Genomic DNA, 16,061 nt, shown 5'->3' with positions numbered 1-16,061 from the left:
ATATATATATATATATACTAGAGAGTTATTGTTTGATTTGTGGGTTCTGTTCTCAATTTTGGTTGCGTTGCCTTGCGTTTCCCTAATTCTCTGCTTTTTTTTTTCTTGATTCTGTTCGTTTTTTTATCTATAAATGTAGGCTTCTCGATTTGTTTGGGTTGTTTTAGCTCCATAATTTTATACAAAACACCATTCATTTTAGGTTTTGGGGTTTTGTGATTACTGCAAGAAGCTTGATTTTGTGAATTTAATAGGAGCCCCGTGAGTGCAAATTTTATAGGAATCTTGAGTCTTTGATGAATGTGATAACCAATTTGATTTTTAAAGGTTTAAATAATATCAAATGTGATTGTTTAGCGAATGACGAAAGCTTTGTGTCAAAAGCCCAATTTTAGCTGTGGTTAATTGGAATTGTGATCCAAGTAATGCTGTGTGTGTGGCTTAAATCTAAGGTCACTACTATTAGGCTTTGACGGTTGTATTAGGAAATCTTGTTCTCAGTTTGTCTTATCTACTGCATAAATTGTGTATATCTGTTTTGGTTTTGCTTTCTTCTTTAAAATCATTCTCGTAGTTGAGAATCTTTTTTATATCTTGCGTTTTTTTTCCCCTGATCTTTTATAGGTCATCATACATTTGAGAAATGAGATGTTGCCAAGAACTGATCCAAGGACATTCACCTGGTTGGAACCGGTGAGTTGAGATGTGTTATCCCCCACCCTCCACCCAGGGTTTGGGTTAGGGAATGAAGCCATTGGTCCGTGCTTTGTAGGATAGATGTATAAAATTATTTGGTGTCTATCTTCTCTTCCGTTTGGAGAAAGTTGCTTGGTAGTGGTACTCTTGAACTATCATCATTTCTGATTCTAATACAAAGTTTTTTCCGATTAGATTTTTTGAATCACACTTCAATCTTATTAGAATCTTGCACTGCAAAGAATTTAATTTGCATTCATAATACATCCTGAGGCAGTCAGAATAGGGTCTTAGTGTTAACAACCACGACAATGAGATATCCTACTACAACATCCATGTAATCAAATTGAAAGCGTATGATACTCGTGCGTTATTTTGGACTTCTTGAGTCATGGAAGGAATGCGCTTGTGCTGTCTCTAGGTGGATCATGGCCTTGTGAGACTTCTTGACCTTGACAGAGCCAAGACGGCGTGAGATTAGATGGGAATACTTTCGTTCTTGATTCAGTAGTGTTTGATGCCTTCCTATCACTGACGGCATCCGAGAAACTCCTGAGTTCGTTAAGTCGCTTCATTTTTTCCTTCTTCTGCTTCTTCTTCTGGAAAGAGAGGAAGAATGAAGCCAACACTTTTGTGGCTTTCTTCCCAGATGATGATGATGATGAGGAAGAAGAAGAAGAATCTTTCTCGAGTTTCAAATGCCGGTAATGGCGTCTGGGACAGCTCTTGGTGATTCTGATCAGGAGGTTCTTGCAACGCCGCATTATCTTCTGATTAAACGTAACTAGTGATCCCGTGGCTCTCATCTTGTGTTATTGCTATGTTTTTAAGCGAAAGCAAAGTTCTGAACAGGGCATGTGTTGCTCTCTGCCTCCCTCAGGTGGGGTTCTCTTTTGTAGCCTTGATTTTGGATTCTTGGCAGGTGGGTTTCACGTTTTTGAGTACTTGGCTTAAGTTTGTGGTAAGCCATGATTATGATGATCTTCACAGAGGCTTTTTGTCTTCTCTCTACACTACTGACAAAGTCCTCTTACTTAAAAAGTGCTTACATTCTTAATTGTATATCATCTGTACATTAGTGTTTTATAAACTAAAATTTAAACCATCAAAAATAGGATATTTAATTTGTAGTTGACAAATATATTTTAAAAAATGGACAATGTCTACTATTTTTTATTTTATCGTTGGCTTAATGCATTGACTCGGATTTTTATATTGAAACCATTGGTTCTACAATGGTGGTAAAACTCGCCAGAGTAACAGCAGTAACAAAGGTGGGCCTGGCCAATACGGTAATCACTTCACAGTAACACAAGGCGGTAATTTATGTTCGTACGTATTGGTAAAATAGTGAAATTCAATAATAATAAAAAGAAAAAAAAAAGTAAAAAAGAGATTAGTCAACAAGAAAATCCATATCGTGCACTACGGCGTTTGTGAACTTGAAAGGCTTACGCGGTCGAATCGTGTCAGCACCAATCTTAATTCGACATCTTAGATGATCAGAACAGTCACTAGTCTCTAAAACACTGTAGGACTGTTGATACTCAATGGTCCAAGAATCATTTACTAGAACTCTGTCTAACTTCTTGCAAATAAGGCCATTGTCTCAGCTTATTATACCAAGTGTATAAAGGACCGTGAAACTGTATATCGATGAAAGAACAATACTGCACCATTGAAAACGTAAGAGCTAAACAGTTTGGATTTTTAACACAGAATATCGAACAGAAATTCAAATAACTCTCTTTTATTAGAAAATAAGTTCTTACAAGGTTTCTCCTTGACTCTATTTTCTAATCCTATTAAGCTCTTAGCCTTCTTTGAATCTTCAAGCTATTCTTTCTCTAAGTTTAAGATTCAATGCTAGGATCTCTCAATCTATGAAGTGCTGATCTTTCTCAAGATCCAGCCTCCCCTATTTATACTAATTGAACTTAGCCACACAATAGGCTGATTCCCAAATCTAATTAGAATTGTTAATTTCTTTTTTCTTTATAGTTTAGGAAATTAACAATCTTTCTTTGTAAAACTTCCTTTTATCCTTATAACAAGAAAGTCTTTACTCTTCCGGAAACTTCTTCTTGCTTCATGTGACTTCTCTTAACCGCTTTAATAGATTTCCTCTTTGGTTTAATCCTGCTGATCCACATCTTGTACTACTTTTGTTTTAGTACAACACTTATGTCAATAGATGCATCTTCAATCTCCCCCTTTTTAACCTTATGCATCTTCAAGCAACCAAGATCAACAATTCCAGCAATTTAAACTTATCACATAATCTTTTTCAAGAGTCTGAAAACTTAACAATCGCAAGAGCATCCGAAAAGACAATCAAACCAAACTGCAAAATGTTTTAGAATTGAAACATCCAAAAAGAACTAAAATTAGTCGAATATTCTGACTTGATGCTAAAACCAGAAAACATTCTAACTTGATGCTCCCCCGCAAACGTGACACTCCCCCATAAACTGATCCTTCTCCCCCTGCTTGAAGAGTATACATGTTAAAAACCAATCAAATCATCTTTGACATGGGATGATTCTGAGTCAATCGATACACAACTCCAAAAAGATTTTGTAGCACACGAGCTGTATCAAGCAGTGCTCCATAGACCAACTCCGGATCATTCCGTCCTACTAATGGCATACGAATGCTCCCAAGCTCAACATCAATATAATTCTGACCAGGAGATGCAGCAGGAGGTGATTCAGACGATACCAGTGGAACATAAAAATTGGGACACTCAGGAAACTTAGTAGCATAAGCCTTTCCAGTGCGAACATCTTTCCGATAAGCTACAGGTGTGTCAAAGACTTCAGACTGAATTGTCTCTATCTTCTTCTGATACATAAGAACCTTAAAGATGGTCCTAGGAAACACTAACCACCGAGAATCATTCTTCTTAACTTTAGTCAACTCAATCACCTGATCATACACCATTCTCCCAAAATCAAATCGAATCCCTTTGAAGATTTTGTAAACAAGTCTAGCCCGCTGCTCAGACACATGATTCCTATGAGATGATGGTATCCAATTATAACCTGAAATGTTGAACAAAGCCCCAAATGCAGCTGGTAGATCCCTTGGATTCATCTCATCCCACGAAATATTATCTTCCCCACTCAAAGTTTCAGCAATCTTTTCAAGACTAAGTAATTCAACAGCTGCAACAGCTTGTGTCTCTGCTTCAGACAAAGGTGGCTGATCAAAAACCCGGTTAATGACAGCTGGAGAAAAATCATAAGTGTGACCACGAACCAATACTTCTATACCATCAGCTGAAGCTTTTCAGGTAAATTAGCATAAAACTCAGCAATAACCTCCTTCACATAAGAAGCCAAACCTTCAACGCTAGCAGAAATTCCCATTTTCTTAATCAAATCAAGATATCCCCATTCATCTTTCGCATCAAGATCTACAAGACGTTCCTTCGTAAACTTCCTAAATTTAAAAGATTTATACCTTGTTTGAGCCGAACCCGAAGTGAAAATCTTTGGATCAAACTTTGACTTCGTGCGAGTTGAACTCGATTCCCCTGTTTTCCTTGTTTTCTTCGGTGGCGTAAGACCAAGATTTTTGTGCACTCGCTTCTTCCTAGCCATTTGCTCCACCTGTTCTTGAACCGATACTTCAATATGATCAATTTCATCACCCGAAAGTTCTGGTTCTTTTCCCTTTTTAGATTTGTGAACTTGATCAATCGAACTCTCAACCGCCGGTTCATCTGACTTCGTTTCTTCGGATTCACCCAGATCGACATTACATGCAGTTCCAAACAATTCGTCATTCTGACCTTGGGTCTTCTCCGCCGAAGACAAGTCCTCCGAATACGGAACCAGAACCTGTGCATGCTCAACCTCCTCGATTTCTTCATCAATCAAATGTGGTCTATTTTTGTCACCATCCGTTCGCTTTTCAGATCCACCTCTCCTGTTAATCTTCCCTCTGCGAGTTGCGGTCACCATTGTTGTGATTCGAAGCTTCTTCTCTCAAAATCTTCGTTGTTCTCCCTTTGCTCCTTAGGTTTTTTTTTTTCCGAGACTCTTCTTCTTCTAACCGCGAATCCTTCTTCTCTTTTTTTTATAAAAACAAAAACCCTTCCTTTATTCAGCCCAAGCCCATAACCTTTTAAACCATAAACACACAACTGATCCAGTTTCTCAAAATAACTTTCAACAACTCCTGAACCAGTTCTTGTACCACGAGTATACACTCATATTGTACAAACACCAATTAGAATCCTCAACATCACAAATCTCTGAAAATCTAAAGCTTTAGTGAACAGATCAGCCAACTGCACCTCAGTGGATAAATGATCAATCTGGACTTGCTTGTTTTCCACAAGCTCTCTAATAAAATGATGCCTTACATCAATATGCTTTGTTCTTGAATGCTGCACAGGATTTTTTGAGAGATCAATTGCACTTTTGTTGTCACACAAAACTTGAAGAATTCCTGAGTCCATACTATAATCTGCAGACATTTGCTTCATCCAAAGTAATTGAGTACAACAATTTCCCATAGCAATATATTCTGACTCAGCTGTTGATAATGATGCAGAATTCTGTTTCTTACCTAACCAAGAGATTAAGTTATTTCCCAAAAAGAAACAACCTCCACTTGTACTCTTTCGATCATCCAGACTTCCAGCATAGTCTGCATCACAATATCCCACTAAACTTGAATTCGACCCTTTTGACATCCAAAGACCGAGATCGAGTGTTCCCTTGACATACTTAATAATCCTTTTCACAGCTTCTAAATGAGATTGCTTAGGTTTTGCTTGATATCTGACACAAACTCCTACACTATAGCATAAATCAGGTCTGCTAGCTGTCAAGTATAACAAACTTCCGATCATTCCTCTATACAAAGTCACATCAACATTTTGGCCTTTCTCATCTCTTGTTAACTTCTTTGACGTACTCATTGGAATGACTGCTTCTTTGCACTTTTCCAGCTTAAACTTTGTCAGTAACTTCCTTGCATAAGTACTTTGTGACACAAATATCCCTTCATCTGTTTGAGTGATCTGCAATCCCAGAAAATACTTCAATTGTCCAACAAGACTCATTTCAAACTCTTGAGACATATTCTTCACAAACTTATTCACCAAATCTTGCGATGTGCTTCCAAAAATGATATCATCCACATAGATTTGTAACACCATGATGTTTTGGTCTATGGTTAATATAAACAAAGTCTTGTCTACATTCCCTCGTTCATAACCTTGCTGCAACAGAAAGTTTGTCAGCCTTTAATACCATGTCCTTGGAGCTTGTTTCAAACCATACAAAGCTTTCTTCAGACTATACACATAATCTGGATTTCTTGAATATTCAAAACCTTTAGGCTGTTCCACATATACTTCCTCTTGTAAAATCCCATTTAAGAAGGCACTCTTTACATCCATTTGAAACACTTTAAAGTTCATGATACATGCCATTCCTAAAAAGAACCTTATTGATTCAAGTCTTGCTACTAGCGCAAATGTTTCCTCAAAATCAATTCCTTCAATCTGTGTATATCCTTGAGCCACCAATCTAGCCTTGTTTCGAACCACTGTCCCATTCTCATCAGTTTTATTCTTGAAAATCCATTTTATTCCTATCACATTTACATTGTTAGGTCGAGGAACTAGCTCCCATACCTCATTTCGCTCAAACTGCTCTAACTCATCTTCCATTGCTATAATCCACGATCATCTAGAGCCTCATTATGATTCTTAGGTTCAAAGAATGAGACGAAACACTCAAAGTGGACTTTTTCCCAGCTAGCAAAATTGCTCTCCATTTTCTTGAAATCAATCTTAATTCCTCTGGTTTTCATACATTCTTTGAGATCTCCTATAACATCTGATGCTGAGTGATTTTTATGAATTTGCAACAATGGTTCTTGACTGTTTCTCACCTTTTCTTCAGTTTTGATAGCTTCCACTTCTTCTGGTTCATTTATAGTCAGCTCCTCTGATTCACTGTCAGACTCACATCCTGTCCATTGGTTAAATGAGTAATCATCAAAGACCACATTGACTGATTTGACTATGGTCCCTAACCTCTTGTTGTAGATTCTGAAAGCTGTACTACTCTCTGAGTAACCCAGGAAAATTCCTTCATCACTTTTGGAATCAAATTTTCCAAGATAATCTTTCAAGATGTAACATTTGCACCCAAATACATGGAAATAACTCAGATTCAGAATTTTTCCTTTCCAAAGCTCATAAGGTGTCTTGGTCGAGTTCTTCCTCACATATACTCGATTTATGATGTAACAATTTGTGTTTAATGCTTCTGCCCAGAATCTTTGCGACACATGATTTCCATGGATCATTGCTCGAGCCATTTCTTGCAATGTTCTATTCTTTCTCTCAACTACTCCATTTTGTTGAGGTGTCCTGGGAGCAGAAAACTGATGTGAGATACCATGATTCTCGCAAAACACCTTCATTACTTCATTTTGGAACTCCCCACCATGATCACTTCATATCCTTTTGATACATCCCTTTTCGTTTATGAGTTGCAAAGCCCAAATCCTGAAGCTCTCCATGTTATCTGACTTCTCACGAATAAACCGAACCCATGTGTATCTTGAATAATTATCTACTAATACAAAAGCATATTTTTTTCCTGCCAAACTCTCTGTTTGCATAGGCCCCATTAAATCCATGTGAACTAAATCCAGAACATCCTTGGATTGTATATCAGGAACTTTCTTGTGTTGAATCTTTACTTGCTTTCCTTGATTACACGGTCCACATACCATTCGATCAACTCCTTTGATGCGAGGAACTCCTCGTACTATCTCATTATTGACCAGCGTAGATAAGTTTCTGACATTCATATGCACAAGCCTTTGATGCCACAAATTAAGATCATCTTTTGCTGAATAACAAACATCTGAGTTGCCATTCCACATATAACAATTGTTTCCAGATCGATTCCCTCTTAGAACTACCTTCTTCTCCTCATCAGTAGCTTTGCAGTCAACTTTGGTGAATGATACTGTTAACCCCTCGTCACATAGATGGCTCACACCTATTAAATTTGCCTTTAATCCTTGAACTAAGTATACATTCATTAGCTTAGGTAGAGTGGTGTCATCTGTTCTCCCTTTTCCTTGAATATCTCCATGACCTCCATCTCCAAAAGTAACTTTACCACCTCTGATTCTTCGAAAATCTTGTAAGTAATTGTGTGTGCCTGTCATATGACGAGAACAGCCACTATCAAAGTACCAAGGACTACCGTTATCTGGTTCTTCTGTAATCAATGCCATATTGCATCTAAAATTTACACCTGAGGTGAACTTCGTAACTTCCTTTGATACAGTTTGATATAGGTCAGACTTCTTTATCCAAATCTGTTTACGAAATTCATTCCAGAAAAATCTGCCTTGATGCTTGAGTCTCTGAACCTTTTCCCAATACTTATAGCAGAAAATTTTTATGTGCCCATACTTCCCACAGTAATAACATCCACTAGTCCTAACTTGTTGACCTTTTCCTGCATCTGCTGGTGGAGTATTCAGTCCTCCTGACACAAATTTGGTTTCACTTGTATTACCAGATGTTCGACCATCAAATCCTAAGCCTTTATGAGTCTTCTCTGTCCTTCCATAGCTTAGAATTTCATCTAATTGCTTCGTCCCAGCAAACATGTGAATCTTCTTATGTTGCATCTCAAGCTCAGTTTGCAATTTTGCAGATTTTTCTTTTTCTGTATCTAAGTTGCTCTTTAGTTCTTCACATCTATTAGCAAGATTAAGTTTTTCTTTGATCAATAACACACTTTCTTGACTAAGCTTCTTCTCAGACTCTAACTCATCTTGGAGTGTTTTAACTAAATTAGTAAGACGTTCCTTCTCCTTTACTAATTCTTGATTCTCCTTTCCAAGGTTAATGAGAGTACTTCGAACCTCATTGTAACTTTCTATCAATTCTTCTTTGTTTTATCCTTCAGAGTCTGAAATTTTTTCCCCATCTACAAACTCTGTAATGCCTAGATAAGCCACAAAATTCAGAATTTCTTCTTCACTGTCTTCCTCAGTGTTTTCATCCATGCTTATCAAAGACTTCTCCTTACGACTTACACATTCTTCCTGAGTGTGTCCTAAACCTTTGCATACAAAACATTTGTTTTCTCTTCTTTTGACTGTAGGACATTCCCGAATAAAGTGTCCATAACCCTTGCATTCATGACACTGCATCTCTGCTTTTCTTGTGAATTTGCTCTATTCCCCAGTCTTTTTATATGGTGTGAGCTTTTTCTGTCCTTGACCTTGTTCTACTCTCTTGAGTACACGATCAAATCTGCGAACCAATAAGCTAACTGGGTCATCATCTTCTATCTTGTCTTTGGTCTCACAGACTGCTAAAGCAACACCTTTAGTACTTTTGACTCCTCCTAACTCAATCTCATGAGCTTGTAGCATTCCTACTAATTCTGCAAAACTTAAATCTTCAACGTTGTTGACTCACATAAAGCAGTCTTGTAGGCCATAAACTTTGTAGGTAGGCATCGAAGAAACTTTTTAACCAATTTCTGATCTTTATATTTCTTTCCCAAGGTTACCGCTTCCTGAGCCAAAGTGCTAATTTTAGAACTAAAGTCAGAAATTGATTCATGCTCTTCCATTCTTAAGTTCTCAAATCGAGATACCAACATGTCTTTTCTGGAACTATGAACCTTTGTCGTGCCCTCATATTGAACTTGAAGAATGTCCCATGCTTCTTTCACTGTCTCACATCCTTGAATCAATTCAAATTGCTTTCTTCCTACACTGCAGTGAATAGCTGTGAGAGCCCGAGAGTTGTATTTCGACTTTTTCATCTCGTCTTCAGTCCAATCCTCCTCCGGCTTAGCTATCCCTGAACCCTTTTCATCCTTGATTGTTGGTTCTTCCCACTTCTCAAGAACAGCCTTCCAGGCAAGTCGATCTATCCCACCAATTATGGACTTCATCCTTGATTTCCAAAAACCATAGTTTCCATCGTCCAGAATGACCTTGTTGGTGTTCAGAAGATCACCGTAGCTCTCCATCCTTTCCACAGGATCTCACCCGTACTAAATCCTTACAAGTGTAAGCTCTGATACCAATTGAAAACGTAAGAGCTAAACGGTTTGGATCTTTAACACAGAATATCGAACAGAAATTCAAATAACTCTCTTTTATTAGAAAATAAGTTCTTACAAGGTTTCTCCTTAACTTTATTTTCTAATCCTATTAAGCTCTTAGCCTTCTTTGAATCTTCAAGCTATTCTTTCTCTAAGCTTAAGATTCAATGTTAGGATCTCTCAATCTATGAAGTGCTGATCTTTCTCAAGACCCAACCTCCCCTATTTATACTAATTGGACTTAGCCACACAATAGACTAATTCCCAAATCTAATTAGAATTGTTAATTTCCTTTTTCTTTATAGTTTAGGAAATTAACAATCTTTCTTTGTAAAACTTCCTTTTATCCTTATAACAAGAAAGTCTTTACTCTTCCGGAAACTTCTTCTTGCTTCATGTGACTTCTCTTAACCGCTTTAATAGATTTTCTCTTTGGTTTAATCCTGCTGATCCACATCTTGTACTACTTTTGTTTTAGTACAACACTTATGTCAATAGATGCATCTTCAAGCATCTCTTGAAAATCTCTCAGTTCCGGCATCACCGCAGGATGCACATCATGAAGAGAGTGTTCCTCAACTTTCAGTATCTCATTAAAATCGCCAACCACCATCTATGGTTTATTTCTAAACATGGGTGAGTCCTGGTGAGATTTCAGATCCTCCCACAAGAGTTTTCACTCCTCTACAGCGTTGGCCGCATACACAAAAAAAAAACAAAAAACTCTTGTGTTGCGCCATCCATTAAGATCGAACAGGTAACCATTTGACCACTTGTAAAACACAGAGTGAGACGAACATTGAGATCCCAAACCACCCAAATTCGTCCCCGGCAGTTAAACGTATAATTTGAAAGGTAGGACCAACCTGACAACACTGATCCTACAATACTCTTTACTCGATTTTCCTTTACCCTTGTTTCTAACAAACTACCAATCTGAAAACTACCCTTTTTAATCCAGTCACGCAATACAAAATATTTAGACATTTTGTTGAATCCGCGAACATTCCAAAAAATGCTCGACATGGATTAATGATGAGGGGTCCTCCAACCCTGGTCCTTGAGAGGTTGAGTGGAGGGGTTTGAAATGAATTTATGAGAGTCCTTAGATGCACGCGGAATAGACTCACAAGAAAACCCATATCAATGTGTTATTGAATTCTAATTTATAAAGATTTTTGAAGAGTTCAACAAAATCATTAAAAGTGAATAAGTGAAAGATTGTTAAAAATTGCTAGAGAGTTTTGTTGATTAGTTTTCTAAAGTCTTGTAAAGTGCTCCAAACAATTCCTATATTTTTGTGATAATTTTCATGATTTTTTTTGTAAATAAAGTGTCTAAAATCATGAACCAATAACATAATAATTGAATTCATTAACATTATAGATTCATTTGTTTTAATTGAATAATACAAAACTTTTAATAATATTAGAAAAGTCTGAATGCAATAACCCAAATTTGTTAAAATTTTAAACCAAAAACCCACACCAAATTTAGTTTTGTATGATCCTAAAATAGTGAAAATCAATAACAATGACTTTGTTGTAATCATTGTATAATCTTCTAAGATGGGGTTATTGGTTCTATGATTTTAATATATTTGGAAATTCAAACAAAAATTCATGTGTTATTTAGTCATTGATTTTAAAAATACTTATCAAAATTATATGATAATGATTATATAATTTACAAATACTTGTTAAAATCCCATGTTATTTATTTAATGATTTGTTTTTGGATTTTAAAATCCATATTATGTTTTAAATAGATTTGAATGAACTTAAAAATGTAAAATAGAAGAATTTAAATCCAAGGATAAAATATATTATTTCAAAATCAATATGTTTTAATTTTCATTATTTACAATTTTATATGGATTTAGAAAATCACATCTTAAAACGAGTAACTTCTAATGGTGAAATTGATTAAAAAATGGAAATGTATTGTTGTTGAATAAATAAACTTTTAATTAAGGCAAGTTGAATTAATTTTTTTTTTTGAAAAAGAGGAATCAAATAAATAAATAAAAAAGACTTCCTTATCTCTTTCATCTGTGGGAGATTCTCTGGTTTAGCCCCAACATAGAGACAAAAAGGAGAACGCAGTCCACACACACACCAACCAACTCACACACACTGGAGGAGAAAGAAGACAAAATTTTGAAATTTGAAGTGAAGAAAGAAAAAAGCAGTTTCATTTTTCGCCGGCGAAGAGTTCGTCGATTAATTCCCGAATCGAATCATGCCGTCCGGTGCGAAGAAGAGAAAGGCCTTGAAGAAGAAGCAGCAGCAGCAACAAGGAGCGATTGGTGGAGCTACTACTAGTACTACCAACCATAAGGGTTTCAATGGTACATTTCTTAGCCTCACCACCCGCTTCGTTTTCGTTTTTTTTCTTTACGATTCGTTGTTGCTAAGGTCGATAGATGATGATTGTGTTGAAGAAATTTTTAGTATAGAATTCATGGTTAAATGTATAGGGAGAGATCTGTTTTGATTTGGCTCGTATCACTCTAGTGGTATTGGTGTGATTTGTTGTTTGATCTTTTGATTAAACAAAAAAACGTTTCTCAGGGAATGATGAACATGGAAGCCAAGATGGGAGGGGAAGTGATGATAGCAGTTTGAGTTCTTCCCCTGGTGGTTCTCAAGGAAATGAAGAATTTGGGGAAAAAGATTCACCTGCTGCTGCTCTATCCTCTTCTGGTATGGTGAAAGGTGCTGCTAAGGAGATATCTGGAGATGGAGATGTTACTCAGGGACTTGGACCCAAAAGAAGTGACAATGCTGTTGCGGTTGAAAGAGTTACTGATTACCAGAAAAGTGTTGTTGGGGAATCAACCAATTCCTCTTCTGAAAACACAGCCAAACATGTAGCTTGTGGTAATCCAGTTACGGAAATCACTCCCGTTGTTGAGTCTGTCAAACCTGTGGTGGTTGTTCCTCTCTCCAAAGCAGTGACCTCTGAAAAGAGTGAGCATGTTGATGATACCTCAAGCTTGGTCAAAAAGAAGTCTGAGAAAAACGGAGAGTGTCTTCCATCTCCGGGACTGGAAAACAATAATAGTAAAGTGGTGGTTACTCTTCCAAGATCTGCTGCTGAAACTAGCAAAAAAGTTGAGAGCGTAAGAAACTCTGAAGTTCCAGTATCCTCTGAGGAAAAGGTAGCATCTCCGTTCTCCTTTTTGCATCATATACATGTGTTTTTTCGTTTCTTTTCAGTTGGCTGAATCTTCTTGATGTATGCAGTGTCTTTTGCTGCCTGGTCCACCAGTTGTCCGAAGGACTTCATGGCTAAGCTGCTGCGGGTTGTTTGATGCTATGACAGGATCTGATAGATAAACACAGGTTAGTCTTGGTTTATGATTCTTGGTAGATATACTTTATTTGGTTGAGGCTCCTAATTACTAACAACTCCCATGGCCTGCAATTTGTGAATTCCTTCGATGGTTTCCTTGAACTCCTATAATATATCACTGAACTACTTCACTTAAGTCTGTAAAAAATTATATTGTATAATAAGAGGGTTCATGGAGTTAGATTCTTGGATTGTGAATGGCTCTTGAGTAGATTGTTTAGCTTAGAGTTTCAATCAGTTTATCCACTTTAAAACGTTTACTGAGAGGCATGTTCATCTATAGTATTCACTGAAACTGGTTAGAATCAATGTAGTTATCTAACGACATAACTCATGCTTGAAGATTTAACAACGAGCAATTTTGGTTGAGCTACAACAACAATATAGTCTCGCTGGAATCTGAAATTCATGTTCTGATGCATAATTGTATCTAGCACATGTTTCTGTTCTTCGAAACTTTGATTGCGTTTATGTAATAATATAGATTTCCTCAAGTTTAGCTTCTCTCACTTTTCTTGTTTGCAAGTCTTGATTGCTATGAGCTACCTTGATGTTGTTTATTTGGGTTGCCAAAAAATCATTCCTAAATAGCAGTTAGCCTAAACTCATCTATTAACATCTTCCCACAAGTAAAAGGACCATATTCTTTTAGTTTCTCTCCATTCTTCATCAGGGATCAAATCCTTTTGTTGTTCTTGTATGAATATTTAACAAAATTATCTATATATTATGTTAAACCTGTCTCATGAACGTGTCTTCTCTGCATTTTGCTGCAGAAGAGCAGGAGGATACATAAAAAGGTGAAATGCGCTTGACAGCCAAAGCTTAAAAGACAACCTAAAAACAGGATTTGCGGTCCGTACACTCTTCTCTGTACATCATGTCTTTGATAGATAATAAATGTGGGCGGCTAGCAACATACGAGAACAAGACCAAACATCCTTGATAGGGTTAAATTTTTTATTTTTTATTTATTTGATATACAGTCTTCTTTTGTTCATTAAATCGGTTTTAGATTCATGAGACTAAATATAGTTCTATTTCTACTATCTTCCTTCTGTAGTTCATTAGATGTGTTTAAGAGGTTTGACCGAAACCAAGCCTCAAAGTTTGAATTTATTCCATGAACACAAAGTGACACACACAAAACAAGCTCTGATCCTTTTGTACATAAAGAATGCATGAATTCATCTTAAGCTTCCTATGAATTTAAAAATCACACACACAAATACAAATACTCGCACACACTCAATCCCAAGTTTCGGATGATTGACACGAACGGAAGAAAAGAAACCCAAAAGCCCATCATGATCCCTTAAGGTCTCTTCACGCCGTGAACCGCGGCAATGTAAACAAGCTGTGTGACTGAGAGTATGATCAAGAACGCCTCCATGGTTCTCTACAGAGAAGAAGACACATGAAGTCAATAATTCTGAGATTTCCTAAACTGAGTCTATGAGATTCTAGAATAGAGAGAAGTCTCACCAGTTTGGCGTTTCTCCCTTGAAGCTCGATTTCTTTCCAAGCGAATCTGTGGAAGAAAGAATGTTTAGTCTTACCATCGATGTCTTAAAAGATGATGCGATTGCTTGTGAAACAAGAGAGGTTTTCTAAATTTATATTACCCCATGGCAAGGACTGTGAGGGTCCAGGCAATAGTTGCAGCAGTGGCTGCAGCTGGTAAGCTTCCCACGGTCCAAGATCGAATGTGGCTAAGCCCTGAGATTGTTGAAGCCGCCCCAACCACTCCCGCCAGCAACGCAAATATCACAAAGAATCCTGTCGCTGCGTTTCCCATCGGGAAATAAATTGGGGAGAAATGTGCTGGAAGATTTAAATTAGGGCCTGCTCATATTTGTTTTTCAAAAGAACCCGAAATGTTAGAAGCTCAAGAACAACAAGAACAAATAGTTTGTGCCAAAAGCATACAAATTCGGCTTGTAACTTAGTTCTTACCGACTTCAAATCCATGGTCGATGGCTCGGTTCATGGCCCATCCTCCAATGCCTAGAACGATCACATACATGCAGAAGTTCAACACAAGAAGTCCAGAGGCAACAGGTTTCATTTGCTCACCCGCCATTTCGCCTTTTGGAAAACAACGAAAGCGGGAAGGAAGAGAGAAGAAAGAAGAATGAGGGAAATTAAGTTTTGTTCTTATTTGGAATGAGGCATAATCAAGCTACTTTATATACTAACTGGTATTGTTCTTTTCTTGTTAAGGCTGCTGGTAATACAAGAAAGGCTGATTAGAGAGTTGTAAAGTTCATATCTTCAAGTTTAAGGCAGTTTTTACTAAACCCAAAGATTCTTGGCTTTGTTCTTTGTACTTAAAGAAAGTATTTTCCAATTTTCAAGAGTTTTTTAAGATGTTCTTAAAGAAGACAAAAGTTAGATTCTTTAGCAGTTTTTTTTTGTCTCCTTATTTTGCTTTTTATCCGGTTGGGACATGGTATTTATTCTTAAACAATTCTCAATGATTTTAGAAGAATTTCAGAATTTCGAGTTAGTACTTTTATGAAATATCCAACATTTTACGCAAAGCTAAAAAAATTAAACTTTTTTGTTTTCTCTCATCCACAGATTCAGTTCCTTATGTGAACACTTTGCCCAATTGTGGATTTTTGTTGATGTTGGTTCAAACAGTAGTGGTAACTTTTGTCATGTATAATAGTATTGAAATATCTGAATCTTTACAAAAAAATCTCTCTTCTCTAAAGAAACTCTAAAACACAAACAATTGTTGAGTACTCTGTTCTTGTTGTTGCAAAGAACAATGTAAAGAGCATCTTGCACTAGAGATCGACATTAACAAAGCCTTTTCCGTATCTCCGTCCATTCTTCTTTCGACCAATTTGATTAGATACTCTAAGAAAACCGAATCGAATGGCA

At 36.8% G+C, this 16,061-nt stretch overlaps 4 protein-coding genes across 4 annotated transcripts; 1 reads left to right on the top strand and 3 right to left on the bottom strand.

Moving 5' to 3' along the window:
• On the bottom strand, window positions 636-1,753 carry LOC104741546. The gene has a single exon (XM_010462431.2). It carries the CDS (start codon window positions 1,500-1,502, stop codon window positions 1,086-1,088), a length of 417 nt encoding a protein of 138 aa, XP_010460733.1. The 5' UTR covers window positions 1,503-1,753; the 3' UTR covers window positions 636-1,085.
• On the bottom strand, window positions 9,150-9,737 carry LOC104743608. Its single transcript, XM_010464669.1, has one exon. The coding sequence runs from the start codon at window positions 9,735-9,737 to the stop codon at window positions 9,150-9,152; it is 588 nt and encodes a 195-aa protein (XP_010462971.1).
• LOC104741545 lies at window positions 11,876-14,218 on the top strand. The gene is made up of 4 exons (XM_010462430.2): window positions 11,876-12,162; window positions 12,386-12,975; window positions 13,061-13,159; window positions 13,946-14,218. The coding sequence occupies exons 1-3, from the start codon at window positions 12,054-12,056 to the stop codon at window positions 13,151-13,153; spliced, it is 792 nt and encodes a 263-aa protein (XP_010460732.1). The 5' UTR covers window positions 11,876-12,053; the 3' UTR covers window positions 13,154-13,159; window positions 13,946-14,218.
• On the bottom strand, window positions 14,269-15,343 carry LOC104741544. Its single transcript, XM_010462428.2, has 4 exons — window positions 15,126-15,343; window positions 14,795-15,014; window positions 14,655-14,700; window positions 14,269-14,568 (listed from the first exon to the last, which is right to left on the bottom strand). The coding sequence occupies exons 1-4, from the start codon at window positions 15,250-15,252 to the stop codon at window positions 14,485-14,487; spliced, it is 477 nt and encodes a 158-aa protein (XP_010460730.1). The 5' UTR covers window positions 15,253-15,343; the 3' UTR covers window positions 14,269-14,484.

This window comes from Camelina sativa, chromosome 14 (assembly GCF_000633955.1).
Source record: "Camelina sativa cultivar DH55 chromosome 14, Cs, whole genome shotgun sequence".
NCBI lineage: Eukaryota > Viridiplantae > Streptophyta > Magnoliopsida > Brassicales > Brassicaceae > Camelina > Camelina sativa.
This window is presented reverse-complemented; position numbering and strand designations above follow the sequence as displayed.

What these genes read in the sequence shown, in the direction of transcription:
- LOC104741546 (XM_010462431.2), bottom strand. Translation starts at nt 1,502, where the DNA reads ATGAGAGCCACGGGATCACTAGTTACGTTTAATCAGAAGATAATGCGG.
- LOC104743608 (XM_010464669.1), bottom strand. Translation starts at nt 9,737, where the DNA reads ATGGAGAGCTACGGTGATCTTCTGAACACCAACAAGGTCATTCTGGAC.
- LOC104741545 (XM_010462430.2), top strand. Translation starts at nt 12,054, where the DNA reads ATGCCGTCCGGTGCGAAGAAGAGAAAGGCCTTGAAGAAGAAGCAGCAG. An exon ending in CAACCATAAGGGTTTCAATG is followed by an intron (nt 12,163 to 12,385) that starts GTACATTTCTTA and finishes AACGTTTCTCAG; the next exon opens with GGAATGATGAACATGGAAGC. An exon ending in CAGTATCCTCTGAGGAAAAG is followed by an intron (nt 12,976 to 13,060) that starts GTAGCATCTCCG and finishes TGATGTATGCAG; the next exon opens with TGTCTTTTGCTGCCTGGTCC.
- LOC104741544 (XM_010462428.2), bottom strand. Translation starts at nt 15,252, where the DNA reads ATGGCGGGTGAGCAAATGAAACCTGTTGCCTCTGGACTTCTTGTGTTG. An exon ending in CGACCATGGATTTGAAGTCG is followed by an intron (nt 15,015 to 15,125) that starts GTAAGAACTAAG and finishes AAATATGAGCAG; the next exon opens with GCCCTAATTTAAATCTTCCA. An exon ending in AAGGGAGAAACGCCAAACTG is followed by an intron (nt 14,569 to 14,654) that starts GTGAGACTTCTC and finishes TCTTCTCTGTAG; the next exon opens with AGAACCATGGAGGCGTTCTT.